This window comes from Bipolaris victoriae, assembly GCF_000527765.1.
Source record: "Bipolaris victoriae FI3 unplaced genomic scaffold scaffold_120, whole genome shotgun sequence".
Classification (NCBI taxonomy): Eukaryota; Fungi; Ascomycota; class Dothideomycetes; order Pleosporales; family Pleosporaceae; genus Bipolaris; species Bipolaris victoriae.
In genome coordinates this window covers 21,419-37,627 of record NW_014575272.1, presented here as the reverse complement: position 1 = coordinate 37,627, position 16,209 = coordinate 21,419, and the positions used below count along the sequence as shown (strand labels likewise).

Sequence of the window (16,209 nt, the reverse complement as noted above, 5' to 3'; positions counted from 1 at the left end):
TGTCATTTTAGTCCCCTCAGTAATAGCGCGCAGCTAATGTGCACGTCGTATCCCCGGCGCGTTCCCCCAACCTCCACCTGAAGCTCGCCCTTCCACGAGCCGCGACCAGCGCAGCGCAGCCTTCTAACACGACACAAACACTGCCCATCATGGCTTTTCAAATGGCGCCCGCGACGCCGCAGCGACCTACTCCCGGCGCTTTTGTCAACACGCCGGCTCCAAACCGACCTGGCTTTGCACGGAGAGGCTCCATGTCGCAACCACAGTCGCAGCAACAGCAGCAACAGCAAGTGCTGCCTGCACCCCCAGCAGAGAGTCCCATCGATCGCGCATCGCGGACTATAAACAGCATGCTGGATAGAGACAACAGATTTCCAGCCCTCGAGGCATACATTGGACGTGAGTAGCTGGCAGCAGCAGAACAGGCTAGTCGAGATGCTAATGAAATGGTCCAGAGGGCATCTCTGGTGAATATGAGATACCGAGTGGTCCGGCATGGGCGCCCTTTCAAAAACTGCGGTCGTATAAGCTCCCCGAGGCCGTCTTCGAGCAGGTGGACCACACGCAAATGTCGACGAGCATGGGCCTGTTCGCTGAGATCAACCACGCCTGGGTTGTAGTTGATAACCAGGTCTATCTTTGGGACTACACGCACCCGAACCCCGAGCTCGTTGGTTTTGAAGAGCAACCCAGCAACATTACCTGTGTGAAGCTGGTCAAGCCGCGTGCCGGTGTCTTCGTGCCCTCCATCGAATACCTCCTTGTCGTCGCAACCGTGTCGGACATTTTTCTGATTGCTGTAGAGTGTCAACGGGGGTCCGAGGGAGTGCACGGCATCACAATGTACCGGACAGGATTGTCTACATCAGTCAGGAAGATCAATGTGACTGCAATCGCTGGTTCAGATACGACAGGGCGCATCTTCTTTGGTGATGGACAAACAGAGGACGTATACGAGCTCAACTACCAACAAGAGGACAAGTGGTTCTCCAGCAAATGCAGCAAGACCAACCATGTTACCACTTCTATCGGCCTACCGGCACTGCCATTCTATGGGACGACGCGACAAGCTGGTATCCAGCAAATGGCCATTGATGACACCCGGAACGTTCTCTACACGCTCTCCACCAACGGAACCATCAAGGTCTACTATATGCGCGCGCCAAATGTTTTGGAGAGCGCATTGACTCGAACACGCACACAGATTGAGACCATGTGTGGGCACATTGTACGACCGACAGGCGTGCTGGACAAGATGCAGATTGTCAGTTTGAGTCCCATTTCTAGCACAGAGGCGGACAATCTCTCTCTAATGGCAATCACATCGTCAGGCTGCAGATTGTATCTGAGCACAACGTCTGGAGGACAATGGAGCGCAAACAACATAAGCGCGCCAAGCAGTATGCAATTACGGCACATTCGATTCCCGCCAAACGACGGTCAGCCCTCGGCCCAGAGCAATTCCACCCAAGTACAGCCATACCAAGGAGGCACAGCAGTCGGTTTTGAATCAAGATGGCTGAGAGAAACTAAACTTGGAATTAGATACCCCCCTGGTGCCTTCTTCTCTTTCGTCCTTAGGTCGCCAAATGACCCGAACCATCACATGTTTGTTTCCGCGCCCCACTCCGGACTACTAGGTCAAAGGGAAAGCTCAGAACCTCCGCGATACACCGAAACTGGCCTGTTTACCGAACTCGTAGGAAGAGTGCAGGATATCGGCCTGGTGTCCGAACCATTCTCGGCAAGGAACGAACCTCTAGGCTTTGGCAACGAGCTCGCTACCCAGTTTGACAAGCCGCTGTGCGAATATGCTATCATCACATCGAACGGTATCGAAACTGTTCGACGCAGAAGACTGGTGGACATTTTTGCTTCGATTGTCAAGAGCGGAGGTCCCGAGGGCGCCGAAGCCGATATTCGTAAGCTGGCAAAGCAATATGGTCTGGCCGAAACTTCAGCCACAGCTTTGGCTGTTGCTTGTGGTCAAGGTTCAGATGTTGGACCGGATTCAAGAATCGCCAAAGTCACTGATCCCGAAGTGCTTGATTTTGCTCGTAGAGTGTTCATTGAGTTTGGCGGCAAGGCGCATCTCACCGAGAGTGCGACTGTAGAAGGCTTGAGCGTAGAGAACGTCCGCGCGTCACCACGTCACGATGGTATTGCCATGTACGTTGCTCGCATTGTTCGATCGATCTGGAATACTCCCATCATCACAGAGACCGCCACCCCAACTGGACCGGCTCTTACCTCGACTCACAAGATCACCAAGTTGCAGGAGGTACAGCGTTGTTTGGCCCAACTTCAGGAATTCTTGGAATCGAACAAGTCATTCATCGAAGGATTGGCTGGCCCAGAGGCTTTGGGACGTGCAACATCACGACAAGAAGAGGTCGAGCTCCAAGGCGAGAACAGAGCGCTCACTAGCCTGTTGCAAATGGTTAACAACATTGTCGAGGGCATCTCTTTTGTTCTTGTGCTCTTCGAGGAGCGTTTGGAGGATATTCTGGTCCTGCTAGCAGATCCCCAACTCCAAACAAGAGTTCGTCAACTCACTTTCCAGGGTCTCTTCTCCATCAAAGAGGGTAGGGAAATTGCCAGGGAGTTGGTCAAGGCTATTGTTAACCGCAACATTGCTAAGGGTTCAAATGTTGAGTCAGTTGCTGAGGCCCTACGAAGGAAGTGTGGCAGCTTCTGTAGTTCAGATGACGTGGTCATCTTCAAGGCTCAGGAGAGCTTGAAGAAGGCTGCTGACATGGGTGCAAATGCTGAGCGTGGACGTATGTTGCTCAATGACAGCTTGAGATTGTTCGAACAAGTGGCAAAGAGCCTGAGCTACGAGAACTTGGCCGCCACTGTTGATCAGTATATCCAGCTCGAGTTCTATGCTGGTAAGTTGAGTAGATCTGTACATTTTTGACTTGCTCTAACACACAACTTAGGTGCCATCAGACTAGCCCTCAAGGTTGCTCAAGAGTGGGACCGAGGTAACAAGGCCTTGTCTTGGGTACGTGACTCCCGTGATCACGTCGGCGATGCGAGCGACCCACGACGTCACTTTTATGAACAGCGCGCTTCTTGTTACACGCTCGTTTGCAATGTGATCGAGGCTGTCGATCATGCTTTCAACACCCAAGGGCCTGTGCCCGATGGTGTTATTTCCCAGGTCACTCGTCGCAAACACGAAGCGTACGAGCAGATCAACAACTCAGATGACGAAGTCTTCCAAAACTATCTGTACGACTGGTACATGCAAAATGGATGGGCTGAGCGATTGCTGGAGATCAACTCTCCGTTCGTAGTCGACTATCTGCGCCAGAGCTCTGACACGAACCTAGCTCACGCGGATCTGCTGTGGCGCTACTACGCTCATTACAATGACTACCTCAGTGCGGCGGAGACACAATTCCAGCTTGCGAAGAGCACTCTACCTCTGACACTAGAAAAGAGAATAGAATACCTGTCCCGAGCCAAGGCGAATGCATCGACGCGTATGACTGGGTTTTCAGAAACAGGAGTACGCAACCGCCAGACCAGGCAAGAATTGCTGCGAAACATTAGCGATCATCTTGATATTGCCAACATCCAAGACGATGTGCTGCAGCGTATCAAGGGCGACGAGCGACTTGTCGGGAAGCGGAGGGAAGACGTCATTGAGCATCTCAATGGCCAAATCCATCCTCTTGATGAGGTGAGTTTCTTTTGGTATATGAAAGATGAGTTTACTGATATATCCTAGCTCTACCATGATTACGCCGACCAAGCAGGTTACTACGATATCTGCCTCCTCATTTACCATGCTGCCGATTACCGTAGCGTACCGGATATTCGCTCAACGTGGACCAACCTGATTGACCAAACCCACCGGAACGCTGTTGCCGACCGTCAGGCCGCGCCTTGGGAGATTGTCTCACTGAAAGTCCAGGATCTTGGCCACCGCACCAACCTCAACGACAACGTGTTCCCTGTGAATATTGTTTTGCAGCTAGTCCTGCAGTATGACTTGGAGTTTTATGTCCATGACGCCAACGCGCCCAACGCTCAGAACTTGGCGCTGAATGCTAACCTTACGTGGCCGATTGACGTTTTCCTCAAGTTGAACGCGCCGTTCGAAAGTCTGGTCGCTACGCTCGAGGCACTGTGGTATGCGCAAGAACCCCCCTTCGCAGGCCGCAACCGCAAGCTGCTCGTTAAGTGGATCATTTACCTCGTCGAGCAGTGGGCCACCGTCAGCCGGCGAACAGGCGCGCTTTTCGGTGGACCTGAGAACGCAATTGGATTGGCTGATGTTATGCGCATCATCCTGGGCAGCGATGTTCTCGGACGAGATATGGATGATCAGTCATGGATTCAGAGGGCGCGCGATATCAACGCTGTTGTCGAGGAAGCTGCTCGCTAAATGTCTATATGGCGGAGGAAATGCAGTTGGAAGGTTGCAAACATATACGGGAACGATGATTGTATATTTGGGGTTTTTTGTGCGTTACCATTCTTGCAGCGCGAGGCGTTGAATAGGTGTATCATCAGTATAGGGAGGGGGATACTGGCGTCAAAAGCATGAGTGTGGTTATAGCCAGATTTTTCTCAGGACATAAAGAAGAGGTCGGCAGAATCACAATCCAAGCTAACTCATTTTTGTCTGAATCAAAAATCTCATAATTGGATGGTAACAGTGGTTTGAAGTCGTGAATGCTAGTGATGAGAATGTAAGAGCGCATCGGACATAAGTAGCTCGCTCCACCCTAATCCCCGCCAAAGCCACTTTCCCCAAACATCATTACCGTACTCCACAATCCCCAACAACAACAACACTCGTTACAGCAGCTCTCCTCAGCTCTAACCTCGCCCACACACAATGTGAACCCAACCTCCCCTTTCTCTCAAGCATAATCAAAACTCAACCCCACCTCGCCGCAAACACCGTCGAAAACAATGCCCATCTGCATCTCCTGCCGCACCCCCGTCCGCACGCTCTACACGACCTACTCCAAAGCCGACGACCGAGCCCTCGGAAAAGGCGTCCGCCTAACACAATGCCCGCACTGCAAGAAATTCGCCGACAAATACGTCGAACACGACTTCGTCGTCTTATTCATTGACCTCGTGCTCATCAAAGCTGAGGTGTACCGGCATTTACTATTTAATCGGTTGGAGAGGGGTGATGATAGGTTCGACGTTAGTTCTTCCCTATCCCTGATATTCCTTCGTGTCCATGCGTACATATATACGATCTTGAGGGAAGTAGTAAACGTTGATAATGGAGTTGTATGCTAATATAGAGGGTGGCAACCAGCGTTCCATCCTTCGACTAGGCATCCTGCTCCTCCTCTTCGACGTCTACCTCACATGGGCGCGCATCGAGAAGATTCCGCTGCCTGCTGATTCGCCCCTCTTATCCCCTTTTACAGCACCCCCGAACGCGTCGGCGCTGGGGTCCCTGCATAGCGGTGTTACGAATGCGATGGTGCTCCAGGCGTATCCGCTGGGTCTCCAGTATCTGTTTTTTCTGGGCCTCGTCACGCTGTCGACGCTGGCGTTTCACTTGCCGATTCGTCTGCTTTGCGCGTATAATCCTGCCGGCTTGCCGGGTGTGCTGAGGAGGCTATGGCAGAGGTGTATTGCGTATTTTCCGAATCCGACGCCGCTGTCGACGGCGCTGCTCGTGTCGTCTTGTACGAAGCTTTTTCCTATACTACTTATTGTCTGGGAATACGATTTGCCGAGTTCGGCGACGGCGGTGAGTTGCGCGGTTATTGTGAATAATATTGCAGCGCTGGAGATCTTGATGGATTGTGGGTATTTTAGAGCGGGGATCCTGGTGGGTGTTGGGGCGGGAATGAGAATGCTTGTGGGATGGTCGATACTGCGGGCAGCTGGGCTAGGGACAGGGTGGGAAGGATATTTGAGTGAATGGACGGTAGCTAGCACGCTCTGGGGTTGGGCAAGCAATGCGATTAGTTCGTCTTGACATAAAGGGCACGAGCCGGAAATGCATGTGTCGGTGATGTTCAAGCAATGATATGATACCCCATTTGATATTCGTACACGCCGAAAAGCAAAAAAAGAAGAAGTATTCCGTAATGCGCCAAACCAAATGTGCAAATGCGCGCGAGATTCCACATGTTCAGCATCAACCGTGTATGTCGAGCTCCTTTCGGCACCATTCCTCAGCATAAAGCTCGTTCTTGTACAACGCAGCCTCTCAGCATACGCTGATACTCCTGATTGCCCGCTCCAGCTTATCTTGAGCCACGGTACTCCCTCATACGTGTGATCGTGCACACATATTACCGTTTAGCGTCCCCCGTTCAACTCTGGTCGCAGGTCGTTTCGTACGGGCGAAATGAGTGGATGAAGCTGTGCAAGGAAAGTAATAGCCCACATGATGTACATGGCAGCGGCAGAAAGCACAAGAGTAGATCGCCAAACCCTGTTCGCAGCCAAGTTAGCCAAAGGTATCCTTTTCTCCCCATCTTGCCTTCCGCCCGCGGCCCCGCCACCGATGCTCCTGTTTGCTGTAACTAGCTTTCTCGCTCTCAAGTCATCTTCTCAGAAGCAGCAGTATACGTGGCGCACGTCTCGCCATCATATGCAAAGTGTACGCGCTTCGTCCCCGGTGTGCCGCCGCGCAGCTTCCTCTCATTATCGTCTTGGTCGTCGACGGCAGCAGCAGCACCGAGATTCTGCGACGAGACTTTGGTGCGCAGACAGGGCTTGGATGGCGTCGAGGCCGTCTTGGACGAGGGGATGGTGCGGTAAACGTACGTCTGGTTTTCGCCCTTTGGCGCTAGAACCCAGGCTGCGGCGCAGAAGATGACGACAACGATGAGGCCGATGATGGGGGCCCAGCTGCTTGTATTAGTTTTTTCCTGTTCTTGCTTGAATAGGATGGGTCGGGGTTGGGTGGTATATACCCGTTCGCCATTGTTGGATGTGTTTGGTTGGGGATGCGCGTGGGTTGTCTGTTCCTTGTATGGAGGTGACGCGATGGGTTATCGACGCGAAACGGTATGGATTTAGGTCGTTGGAGGGCTGCGTGCGACAACGAGCTGGCGACGGCGTTGATGGCTTCGGTGTGGAGTCGTATGTGAGCTTGCAGCTTGGGGAGCTACGATGACGCCGGCCTTCAAGCCTCGGGAGTGCTTGGCGCACTAGCCTTATCCGTGCACGTGCATGTTGTAGTGGTGGTTGTACTGTCTTGTCACCTGCTAAATGCACCTTTGGTTAAGTTCGCACTCGACTATTCAGTATTGGAGCTGTATAGGTGTTTGGTAGGCATGTTGGTTGTCTAAGAGGTAGGCAACGTCCGGTCGTTTTTTGCACCATGGTAGTTCACCGGAAACACTATGGTTGGCTGACACTCCCATTGCTTCATTTTACACTTAGAACAAGGCCCGGGGCATTACCATTGCGGAGACATTATCTGTAGATCGTGTAACCATCTGTTGTAGATCAATTTTGGTTCACGCAAGAAACTTGCACCTACCACATCCCTCGCGAATGGTCTGCAATTCTTGTCGAATCATGATTGAGCTGCTGAGGTTTGCTTCAGTTTCACACACCCTGGGCGTAGATAAGGCAATCTCGTTTCAACATGGCATGCGTTCTCTCACCATGTTTCTTTGGTTGCCCCAAGATCAGTCTTCCGCCTACATAGGGCAAGGATCGAACTGATCTTCCGGCGTCGCCTCATTTCGCTTACGTAGCGCTTCTGTGCCTTGCATGACCATGTGTACTTAGTGTACATACACCTATGTATCATCAGCCACGTATGTGAGTGGGTCCCATGTTTTAGTTGTTTCTTTACCTTTCAGTCCCATCTACTCTCTATATTCGTATGTTTTATTATTCCTTAGCCATCGCTCCGCCGACCGGCTTATCTTCAGAGATGACACAACAAGGCGGTGTAGCAACTGCAGATGCATGCAACCTGCAGAATTCACACCTCAGATGTGTGCTACGTTCTGCATTATCATCCGACTCCTTCGGATCCTCTGAAGGGCGTGAATTTCAACTTTTGGAAAATGCTACAAGTTATCGGGAATTGCACAGTGGGTAAGAATACCGGCCGGACTATTTCGTCAGACACGACAGCTCACAGAACTTGTGGGGAAGATGAACAGCTAATGAATCACCGTGTTGGCAACTAAAGCTCCAGACTTTTTGGCTTGCCTTAGTGGAAACTTAGACTGAGCCACATTGTGCATAACACCTGGCGATCGTATTCTTTTCCTTGATCTTGTAGCCGTCCAATGAATTCACCGGGCAAAATTACAGCGCGGTTTGTTGCAGGGATCGAGGATTTCCCGTTTCGCAGTAGGATCAAACAGCCATATCCTGTTTGAAACTGGGTGGTGCTACAACATCGCTTACTAGATATAAATACTGCCAACACTCTCACTCGGGGCTTACAGGTATTAACGTATTCCCACTTCGGCAACTTTCTCACATATGAGGTTCCTTTGCAGCCTGTCAGTCCTCCGAATGTCGGGTATGCTGCATCTAATAAGTCCGGGTTACTTTACACTGCATAAGTTCTCTATTCAGTAACCTGTACGTCAGTGCTCGTTCTTGGCAGTAACACGTATGCTACCTAGAAATTCCAGGTTCTGCAGAGTGAAGCGAATCTGCAGCTTTGTTTTGACGTTCTTAGTTCTTGTGTGACCGGAATAAATCTATGGTTACCCCAATATAGCGAAGTGATCAGCGAGCCCTCAAAATATTGATCTGCCTACGATATGGGCCATCTCAACACCGATTTGGAAACTGCTCAGAAGGAACCGCCTTGTAAAACGCTTCTGAGTATGGTCATATGCCAGAGGAAGGTCACCATTGTTTCAGAATACGTGGGGCTTACTGACGTGTCCTCAGGATTCCTCGGAGGCACTCGCACACATAGGGCTCAGCCGACTTACCAGCTCGCCGGGTCAGTTCCCCTCACCGTATGCATCTTGAAATGTAGTCGTCATAGGACAGTTGGGGCTATCTAGCCTATTTCGCACTGGCTTGTATTCTTCGTTGAGGGATGGCCTACGTAGGACCAACCGTAATGCGAATTTCCAATATTTAATTGGGAACTGTAGGCCACGTCCTCTGCGGTGTCAAATCTCCACTTCCTGCTTACAAACATTGAAATACCAACTCGAGCAGTCTGCACCTTTCTTCTCGTCACCACTCTCCAAACCAAGAGTTGTCGAATCCATTCTCGGTTTCATGGATGAAGACATAGTTCTCATTGAGAGTGGTCCGTCAATGAGTTTAATTTCGTCAATCATCAAGGGCAATCCGACTGATCCGCAGGGTCCCGAAGCAAAGCCTCGCCGAGAGCCTGCGTGGGATCCTCGTTCTCCCGCCGCCAGATCAACCTGCTTCGACAACTGTGGACATGAGAATTGCGAGCCACCTCGCAGAGCTCCGAGTCCGGCTTCAACAGACAGCTCCATGAGGGTGCATCCTTCAGGCATGAAAGGCGGGTGGCATAGCTCAGAAGTGAAGCGGGATGAGCAATTTGTAGACCACTGGGTGAAAAAAGCAAACAAAGAGCTAGCCAGTACCGATCCAAACCCAGAGCCTCCCCTCACAAAAGAACATAATGATACCGAGAAAAACGGTTTGGGACGATCAGAAAGCCGCAGAGTACCGGAACGTGGTGGGAAACGTATAAGCCCAGTTCAATACCAGGCTATACAACCGCCTCCTCCTCCGCCTGTAAGTTAAATATATCGTTGATGCATCATAGGAACCTAGCTAAATACTCTTTAGTCGGCACCACCTAGTAGCATGCAGCCTATGACCTTCCATACCTCTTTCAATCCATATTCTCAACCATCAGTATGTTCTTATATTGCTTTTACTATCTCCAATTTCTAACCACTTGAAGCCTCCCCCTCCGCCTCCACCACCTCCACCACCTCCACCACCACCTCCTCCTCCTCCACCGCCGCCGCCGCCACCACCACCCCCAGCATCGTTCGACCACCTCCCCTTCATCCCAGAATGGGAAGTCAACACAGCCCACCAATTCATCCCCGCCCGCTCCCTCGGCGTCCCCACAAACGACATCTCAAGCCACATAGTCCGCATCGTACCCTTCCGGCGCAACGTCTTCCTCATGCGCCACCAAGCCTACGCGGCCGACTACCAAGAATACGAGTGGCTCCTGCGGCACGCCGACACGGGAATCTGGTACGAAAAGCCCAGCAAGTCGTCTTCCTCCAAGCCCCCCAAAGTCGACACGGAGCCCTTTTCCACCCCGCAAGACAAAGTCCTCGCCGTGCCCCACGCAAAGCCTCTAAGTCTTGAACTTCCTAAAGTATGGGCCTCGGCTGCGCTGACGACGCTCCTCGACGACGTCACTCGCGGCACCGACGCCGCAAGCTCAACCGGCTCCCAGTACCAAAGCACCAGTCTCGCACAGTCTGACTCCATGCCCCTCGTGTACTGCCTTGTCATCAGCACTTTTGACGCTGACCACACGTTCCCGCAAGAAGTGCATTATAAAGGTCGCCATATTTATAAGCTGATCAAGTGTGGCAGCCGCGAAGCTGCGGTTCTTGAAGCGTTTTATGCGGCGGGTGTGCATGGCTGGAATGTACTGTTTACGTGCGTTATGCGGCTTGGGGAGGAGTTTGAGGGGAAGGCGCAGAAGGTGAGGTTGGTGCAGTTGGCGAGGGGCGAGGGCGAGGGCGAGGGCGAGGTCGAGGGGGGTAGGGTGTTTTATTAAAGTTGGTGAGGAGATGGGAAAAGAATATTAACACACAAAAAAAAACAGTGGCTCGGAGGGCTAGGTACGATCTGATCTAGGTATTTCTTTCTTCTTTACGAATTTCCTTTCTGGATTCTGGTTTAGGTTTTATTATCTCTATCTTTTGTTGTTTCAAATGGCGTTTGGGTTATACGTTGCGAGGTTCTCTCGTATTTGGTCGTCAGAGTCGAAGATGGCATTTTGCTCTCTGGAATGCTTGTGTGGGAACACGGCGTAGGGACAATGTCGGGTTGTAAAAAAAAATGTATCGAAATGACGTTATTTTCTTGAATATTGATTTGACATGTGTACTCCTCTTTTCTATATTAGGTGTTGCAATTTTACCTACCTGCAATCCACAAGGCTTGACGCTTGCAGTGATTTCCTAGCACCGTACTGAATTATTCTAATATCTCCCGCAAGACAAGATAAGTAACTTGGAGCTTAAGTATGCCTGTAAGTACCCTGTCGTATGCTTCATACGATGCGTACGTATCTTTGACACAATATGTGACTGTTAAGCTCACAGCTTCTTCTTAGTCACGGGCTCCAACCCCTTATGCTGTCTCGCAATCATCTGATCCAACCTCGCATAGCAATCCAGCATCATAAAGATACCTACATCTCATTAGCATTACCATCGCCAACATCCCTGCCACGCGCCTCAGACTTACCAGCAACCAAGTACCCACCATACATACCGCCCAACCCCTGCAGCCCCCTCTGCGCCGGAGTCAACTCCTCCCAACTCAGCATCTCGGAAACGCACACCAGCGTCGTTATACTCGTTTCGAGCGCAAAAACCAGCAGGACTAAGGGTACACGCGGGTCATTGCGCAGCAAAGCGGGAATAGCCCAGAGGGTGACGGGGAGATGGTAGATTAGTTCGAGGAAAGTGACGACGGAGAACCAGGTCGGGGTGGCGTAGAAGAAGCGGTCACCATAAGTGGCGACGTACCATTCGCGGACAGTGATCATCCACGTGGGTTTGATGGAGAGGGGGTAGTAGCCTGTCAGGTCGAATGCTGGGTTAGGGTTAGCGGGGTGGTGGCCAGGGGACGATTTGCAAGGAGGTGCATAATGATGATGATTGTGGATGATTTCCTCGGAACAGTGGGGGTTGAGAGGAGGGGTGTGTGGCCATTGTCTTGGGAATTGTTTTGCGGTTGTGCAACGTGAGGAGGTTTATGCGAGCATGTTGACGACAGGGCTGAAGAGAGCATGCAGTGGGTAGTCCGCGGATATTTGATTCGGAAAATGGTAAGATGACAGGAATTTACTTTTTCTACTAGTGTCACGGGGTGATGCTGGTAGGAGATGGCATGGCCATGTGAAGAGAGATGAAATGAATCATGAACTTACCCAGCATGACCGGCAGGTGTATGACGAAAAAGACAAGGTATCCGAGGTCCTTCTTCCTCTGAAAGATAGAAACAGCCATGATTGTTCACGATGCCGGTACTTTGGGTGGATACTCGGTGTTGGTGTGGGTGGGTGCTGGTAATGGCTTGGTGTACGTTGTGGAAGGTACGACGCGTCAGGAAGGAGAAACGCGTGGGGCGCGCAAGGGTCCGTCGACATACTTTTTTTCCCCGTGGGCCCCCGTTTCTCCATCACCCACCCACGTTGCATCTGCATCAACTATATTAAATTCATTTCTGGCGCAAGCGGAGCATTCCCTGGGATTTTCCTTTTCTTCTGCCGCAATTTCCAACGCGGTACCGCTGACTCGGAAGTGCACCGGCACAATTTTAAATGTCCTTGCCTCGTTCACGACACTAGGAGATGGATGGGTCAGGTCGTATTGCTCCACGGAATTCAAGATGAGCAAAAGGGCTAGAAGCACATTCGCATGGTCGTCTCCGAGGCCCGATAGCTGTGTGGCATGGCTGCGAGTGGCAAGTATTGTTGGGTCTAGGTCCTGCTCACATGAACATGTCCTTTTAGCCATTGTTAGGCGTTCGGCCTCCCGCCTCCACCTCCAACAACAGAGAATAACTAAACAAGGCCATGATTGGAAACGCATGGCGCGCGCCTGTCAGGAAGCGGCCCGTGGATTGGATCTGCCATGAGGACCGTTGCACGCCGTCCTCAAAGCTTATTCTGCTCGGCTCAGGATGCTCGGGCTGGCTGCCATTTAGCCTAATTTGCGTCTGGAAGAGGCACTGGCGCTGATCCGAGCGTACGACACCGACATAGGTGGACGGACATTGCGGGGACCGCGGAGGATTACATTGTTGCTAGTGTCCAATTGTCGGCCTTGCTGCCCTCGTCTGACTGCTTGCGAAGCTGCAGCCGAAGAGGCGTTTAGCCTTGGTATGCTTAAAGGGCTAAAGAGCATCTACCGGTCATAGCCTCCCGCCGATCTGGGAATAATTGTGGCATCAATATGCTCCATGCTGCAATGATCCTATCACCGGGATGCTGGATGATATGTGATGTGGGCAGGCCACCTTCTCCGCATCCTACATAAGATGGCGCCTGCACCGCATGTTGGCAAGATTTCCGATAACCTGGGGTAATCTCAGCCATCCTCTCCTCCGCTCTCTCTCAAACACCACCCGCAGTTCCAATACCAACTATCGCTATGGCTGGTGGAGGTGCTCCTACAGCCGGCTTTGATGTCGCGCTGCAAAGGCGTCAAGCCCTCATGGGCAAGAGTGGTCCAGCGGCTCTTGTCAAGAATGGAAAGGTCTTCCTGATTGCCATGTTTGCCTGTCTTGGTGGTGTGCTTTACGGATACAACCAGGGCATGTTCAGTGGCATCTTGCAAATGCCTTCGTTTGAGAAGCGTATGTAGTCACCACTCGGTCATATATGCACTCACACTGACACGCAACAGAAACCGATGGTTATACCGCCAACGCTACCAAGAAGGGATGGCTGACTGCCATTTTGGAACTTGGTGCTTGGTTCGGTGCCATCATGTCCGGATTCATCGCTGAGGCTGCCTCGCGAAAGTACGGCATCTTGATCTCCACCGTTGTATTCATTATCGGTGTCGTCATCCAGATTACTGCCATCGCTGGCGGACACGAGGAAATTCTCGCTGGTCGTTTCATCACGTTCGTCTGCGTAAATTCCATAACTTTGAATATTTGCACTAACAAATCACAGCGGTATGGGTGTCGGTGCTCTCTCCACCATTGTTCCCATGTACAACAGTGAATGCGCGCCTCCGTAAGTAAATCTCGCGTAAATCATATAAACCGCATACTTACTCAGAACAGCGAGGTCCGTGGTGCTCTCGTCGCGCTCCAGCAACTTGCCATCACATTCGGTATTATGGTCAGTTTCTGGATCAACTACGGAACAAACTACATCGGTGGCACCACTCTCCAGACCCAGTCAAACGCAGCATGGCTCGTCCCTATCTGCCTCCAACTCGTCCCAGCGTTCATTCTCCTCATCGGAATGATCTGGATGCCTTTCTCCCCACGTTGGTTGATGCACCACGACCGTGAAGAGGAGGCCCGCAACAACCTCGCTTCTCTCCGCAACCTGCCAACTGACCACGAGCTCATTGAGCTTGAATTCCTCGAAATCAAGGCACAGTCTCTGTTTGAGAAGCGCACTGTTGCCGAGTCTTTCCCTCACCTCCAGGAGCAGACTACCCTGAACATCTTCAAGCTCCAGTTTGTGGCCATTGCCTCTCTTTTCAAGACCAAGGCCATGTTCAAGCGAGTCGTCGTTGCCACCGTCACCATGTTCTTCCAGCAATGGACTGGTATCAACGCTGTACGTATTGATTCTACAGGATTTTTCTGTGCGACTCTGGCTAATTTCCATTCGATAATAGGTTCTCTACTATGCTCCCGTCATTTTCCAGCAGATTGGATTGGTAGGCAACACTACATCCCTCCTCGCTACCGGTGTGGTTGGAATCGTCATGTTCATTGCCAGTAAGTTTTCTTCTCAATCAGATAGAGAAACCACAGTACTAACAAAATTAAAGCAATTCCCGCTGTCTTGTACATTGATCAGCTTGGTCGCAAGCCCGTTCTGGCTGTTGGTGCTCTGGGCATGGCCTTCTCCCATTTCGTCATCGCCGTCATTCTCGCCAAGAACATCAACGATTTCGAAAATCATAGGGCTGCTGGATGGGCTGCAGTCGTCATGGTCTGGCTGTTTGTCATTCATTTCGGATACTCCTGGGGTCCTTGTGCATGGATTCTGATTGCCGGTAAGTCATCTTGCGCCTGAAGCCATTTTGCACACCAAAATTAATTCATTTCTGCAGAAATCTGGCCTCTGTCCACTCGTCCATATGGTACCGCTCTCGGTGGCTCGTCCAACTGGATGAACAACTTCATCATTGGTCAAATCACTCCCGATCTCCTCAAGAGCATCACATACGGAACTTATATCCTGTTCGGTCTCGTCACCACGCTTGGAGCAGCTTTCATCTGGTTCCTCGTCCCCGAGACCAAGCGTCTCACCCTTGAAGAAATGGACACCATCTTCGGCAGCGAGGGAACCGCACTCAAGGACCAGGAGCGCATGGCCGAAATCAACCGCGAGCTCGGTCTCACTGCTCTGTCTGGAGATGGCTCCTCGGGTGTCGAGCACGAGACAAAGATTGTCAGCACCGAGAAGGAAGCCGTATAAATGTTTGTATGATGGACATTGGACTATTATCCCACTCGCTGAAATGAAAATCCTCAACGATAACGAACAATGTTTTTGGTTGGGGTGGGCATGAGAAATGGATATATTATCATGTCTGTTTAGGAAATACTGGGGTTTTCCCAACTATCAATCTTTTAATCACAGTGCCATGAACCACCACCTTCTTCTTGCTCTATATGACTTGGGAAAACGGGGACATGGCAGTATACGTAATAAAGTAACACATTCGTCATCATGACCATCAGTATATCTTTGGACTCCCATAATGAGAATAGAAATACACATGAATTTCGCTGAAACTGTGTGGCTTTTCTTGACTACTAATAGGATCTCTACGGTACAGAAAGCATTACCAGCATTACGAGTCAAAATACTTGTCTTCCGTTCTTCGGGATCCCCATTCAAGTCCAGTTGTTTTCCCAACTTCCCGTCCCTTTCTTTGCATATGGTACACAGTAATCATTTGTTAGCAGACCAAAAAAGTGCACTTGTTAGCTTTTTGCATGAATTCTTCCTCCAATCATATACTTATTGCGGCGGGAGGAGGGGGGATGCGCAATCGGGCCGATTATTCGGGGGCGGGAACTGCGTGCCGGTTTGTTGGTGTAGTCCCACCCAGTTGGATGAAGGATGATGGGTTGCGTGGTAATGGGAATTGGGTGGATTTTTTGTGTAGTTGGCTGCGGTGTTTACGGTAGCGCTTTTCTGGTTTTTTGAGGGTGATGTTTGTGTGGGGTGAAGAGAGTACGTCTAGAAAACAAAATTGCATTAGGTGGTGGCTTAACTGGAGTACACCTAGGTTTTGTTTTTTTGTCTACTTGGTGGTAGTGTAACTA

The 16,209-nt window shown here is 51.0% G+C and overlaps 7 protein-coding genes across 7 annotated transcripts; 4 read left to right on the top strand and 3 right to left on the bottom strand.

Moving 5' to 3' along the window:
• Positions 1–149: 149 nt before the first annotated feature.
• On the top strand, positions 150–4,399 carry COCVIDRAFT_30539 (hypothetical protein; the record flags this gene model as incomplete). Its single annotated transcript, XM_014696520.1, has 4 exons — positions 150–399; positions 456–2,891; positions 2,943–3,691; positions 3,740–4,399. The coding sequence occupies 4 exons, from the start codon at positions 150–152 to the stop codon at positions 4,397–4,399; spliced, it is 4,095 nt and encodes a 1,364-aa protein (XP_014552006.1).
• Positions 4,400–4,932: 533 nt separating this feature from the next.
• COCVIDRAFT_19826 (hypothetical protein) lies at positions 4,933–5,968 on the top strand (the record flags this gene model as incomplete). Its single annotated transcript, XM_014696507.1, has 2 exons — positions 4,933–5,175; positions 5,282–5,968. The coding sequence occupies 2 exons, from the start codon at positions 4,933–4,935 to the stop codon at positions 5,966–5,968; spliced, it is 930 nt and encodes a 309-aa protein (XP_014551993.1).
• Positions 5,969–6,294: 326 nt separating this feature from the next.
• COCVIDRAFT_111400 (hypothetical protein) lies at positions 6,295–6,848 on the bottom strand (the record flags this gene model as incomplete). Its single annotated transcript, XM_014696519.1, has 2 exons — positions 6,295–6,430; positions 6,766–6,848. Coding segments are annotated over 2 exons (219 nt in total), but the record flags the coding sequence as incomplete, so codon positions are not given.
• A 2,614-nt stretch (positions 6,849–9,462) lies between these two features.
• Positions 9,463–10,723, top strand: COCVIDRAFT_41756 (hypothetical protein; the record flags this gene model as incomplete). The annotated part of the gene is made up of 3 exons (XM_014696518.1): positions 9,463–9,708; positions 9,763–9,831; positions 9,881–10,723. The coding sequence occupies 3 exons, from the start codon at positions 9,463–9,465 to the stop codon at positions 10,721–10,723; spliced, it is 1,158 nt and encodes a 385-aa protein (XP_014552004.1).
• Positions 10,724–11,267: 544 nt separating this feature from the next.
• COCVIDRAFT_30536 (hypothetical protein) lies at positions 11,268–12,185 on the bottom strand (the record flags this gene model as incomplete). The annotated part of the gene is made up of 3 exons (XM_014696517.1): positions 11,268–11,362; positions 11,419–11,769; positions 12,107–12,185. The coding sequence occupies 3 exons, from the start codon at positions 12,183–12,185 to the stop codon at positions 11,268–11,270; spliced, it is 525 nt and encodes a 174-aa protein (XP_014552003.1).
• Positions 12,186–12,281: 96 nt separating this feature from the next.
• COCVIDRAFT_111421 (hypothetical protein) lies at positions 12,282–12,695 on the bottom strand (the record flags this gene model as incomplete). Its single annotated transcript, XM_014696516.1, has 1 exon — positions 12,282–12,695. One exon carries the CDS (start codon positions 12,693–12,695, stop codon positions 12,282–12,284), a length of 414 nt encoding a protein of 137 aa, XP_014552002.1.
• Positions 12,696–13,331: 636 nt separating this feature from the next.
• Positions 13,332–15,352, top strand: COCVIDRAFT_111393 (hypothetical protein; the record flags this gene model as incomplete). The annotated part of the gene is made up of 7 exons (XM_014696515.1): positions 13,332–13,536; positions 13,587–13,809; positions 13,862–13,924; positions 13,975–14,482; positions 14,544–14,646; positions 14,700–14,927; positions 14,985–15,352. The coding sequence occupies 7 exons, from the start codon at positions 13,332–13,334 to the stop codon at positions 15,350–15,352; spliced, it is 1,698 nt and encodes a 565-aa protein (XP_014552001.1).
• Positions 15,353–16,209: the final 857 nt, after the last annotated feature.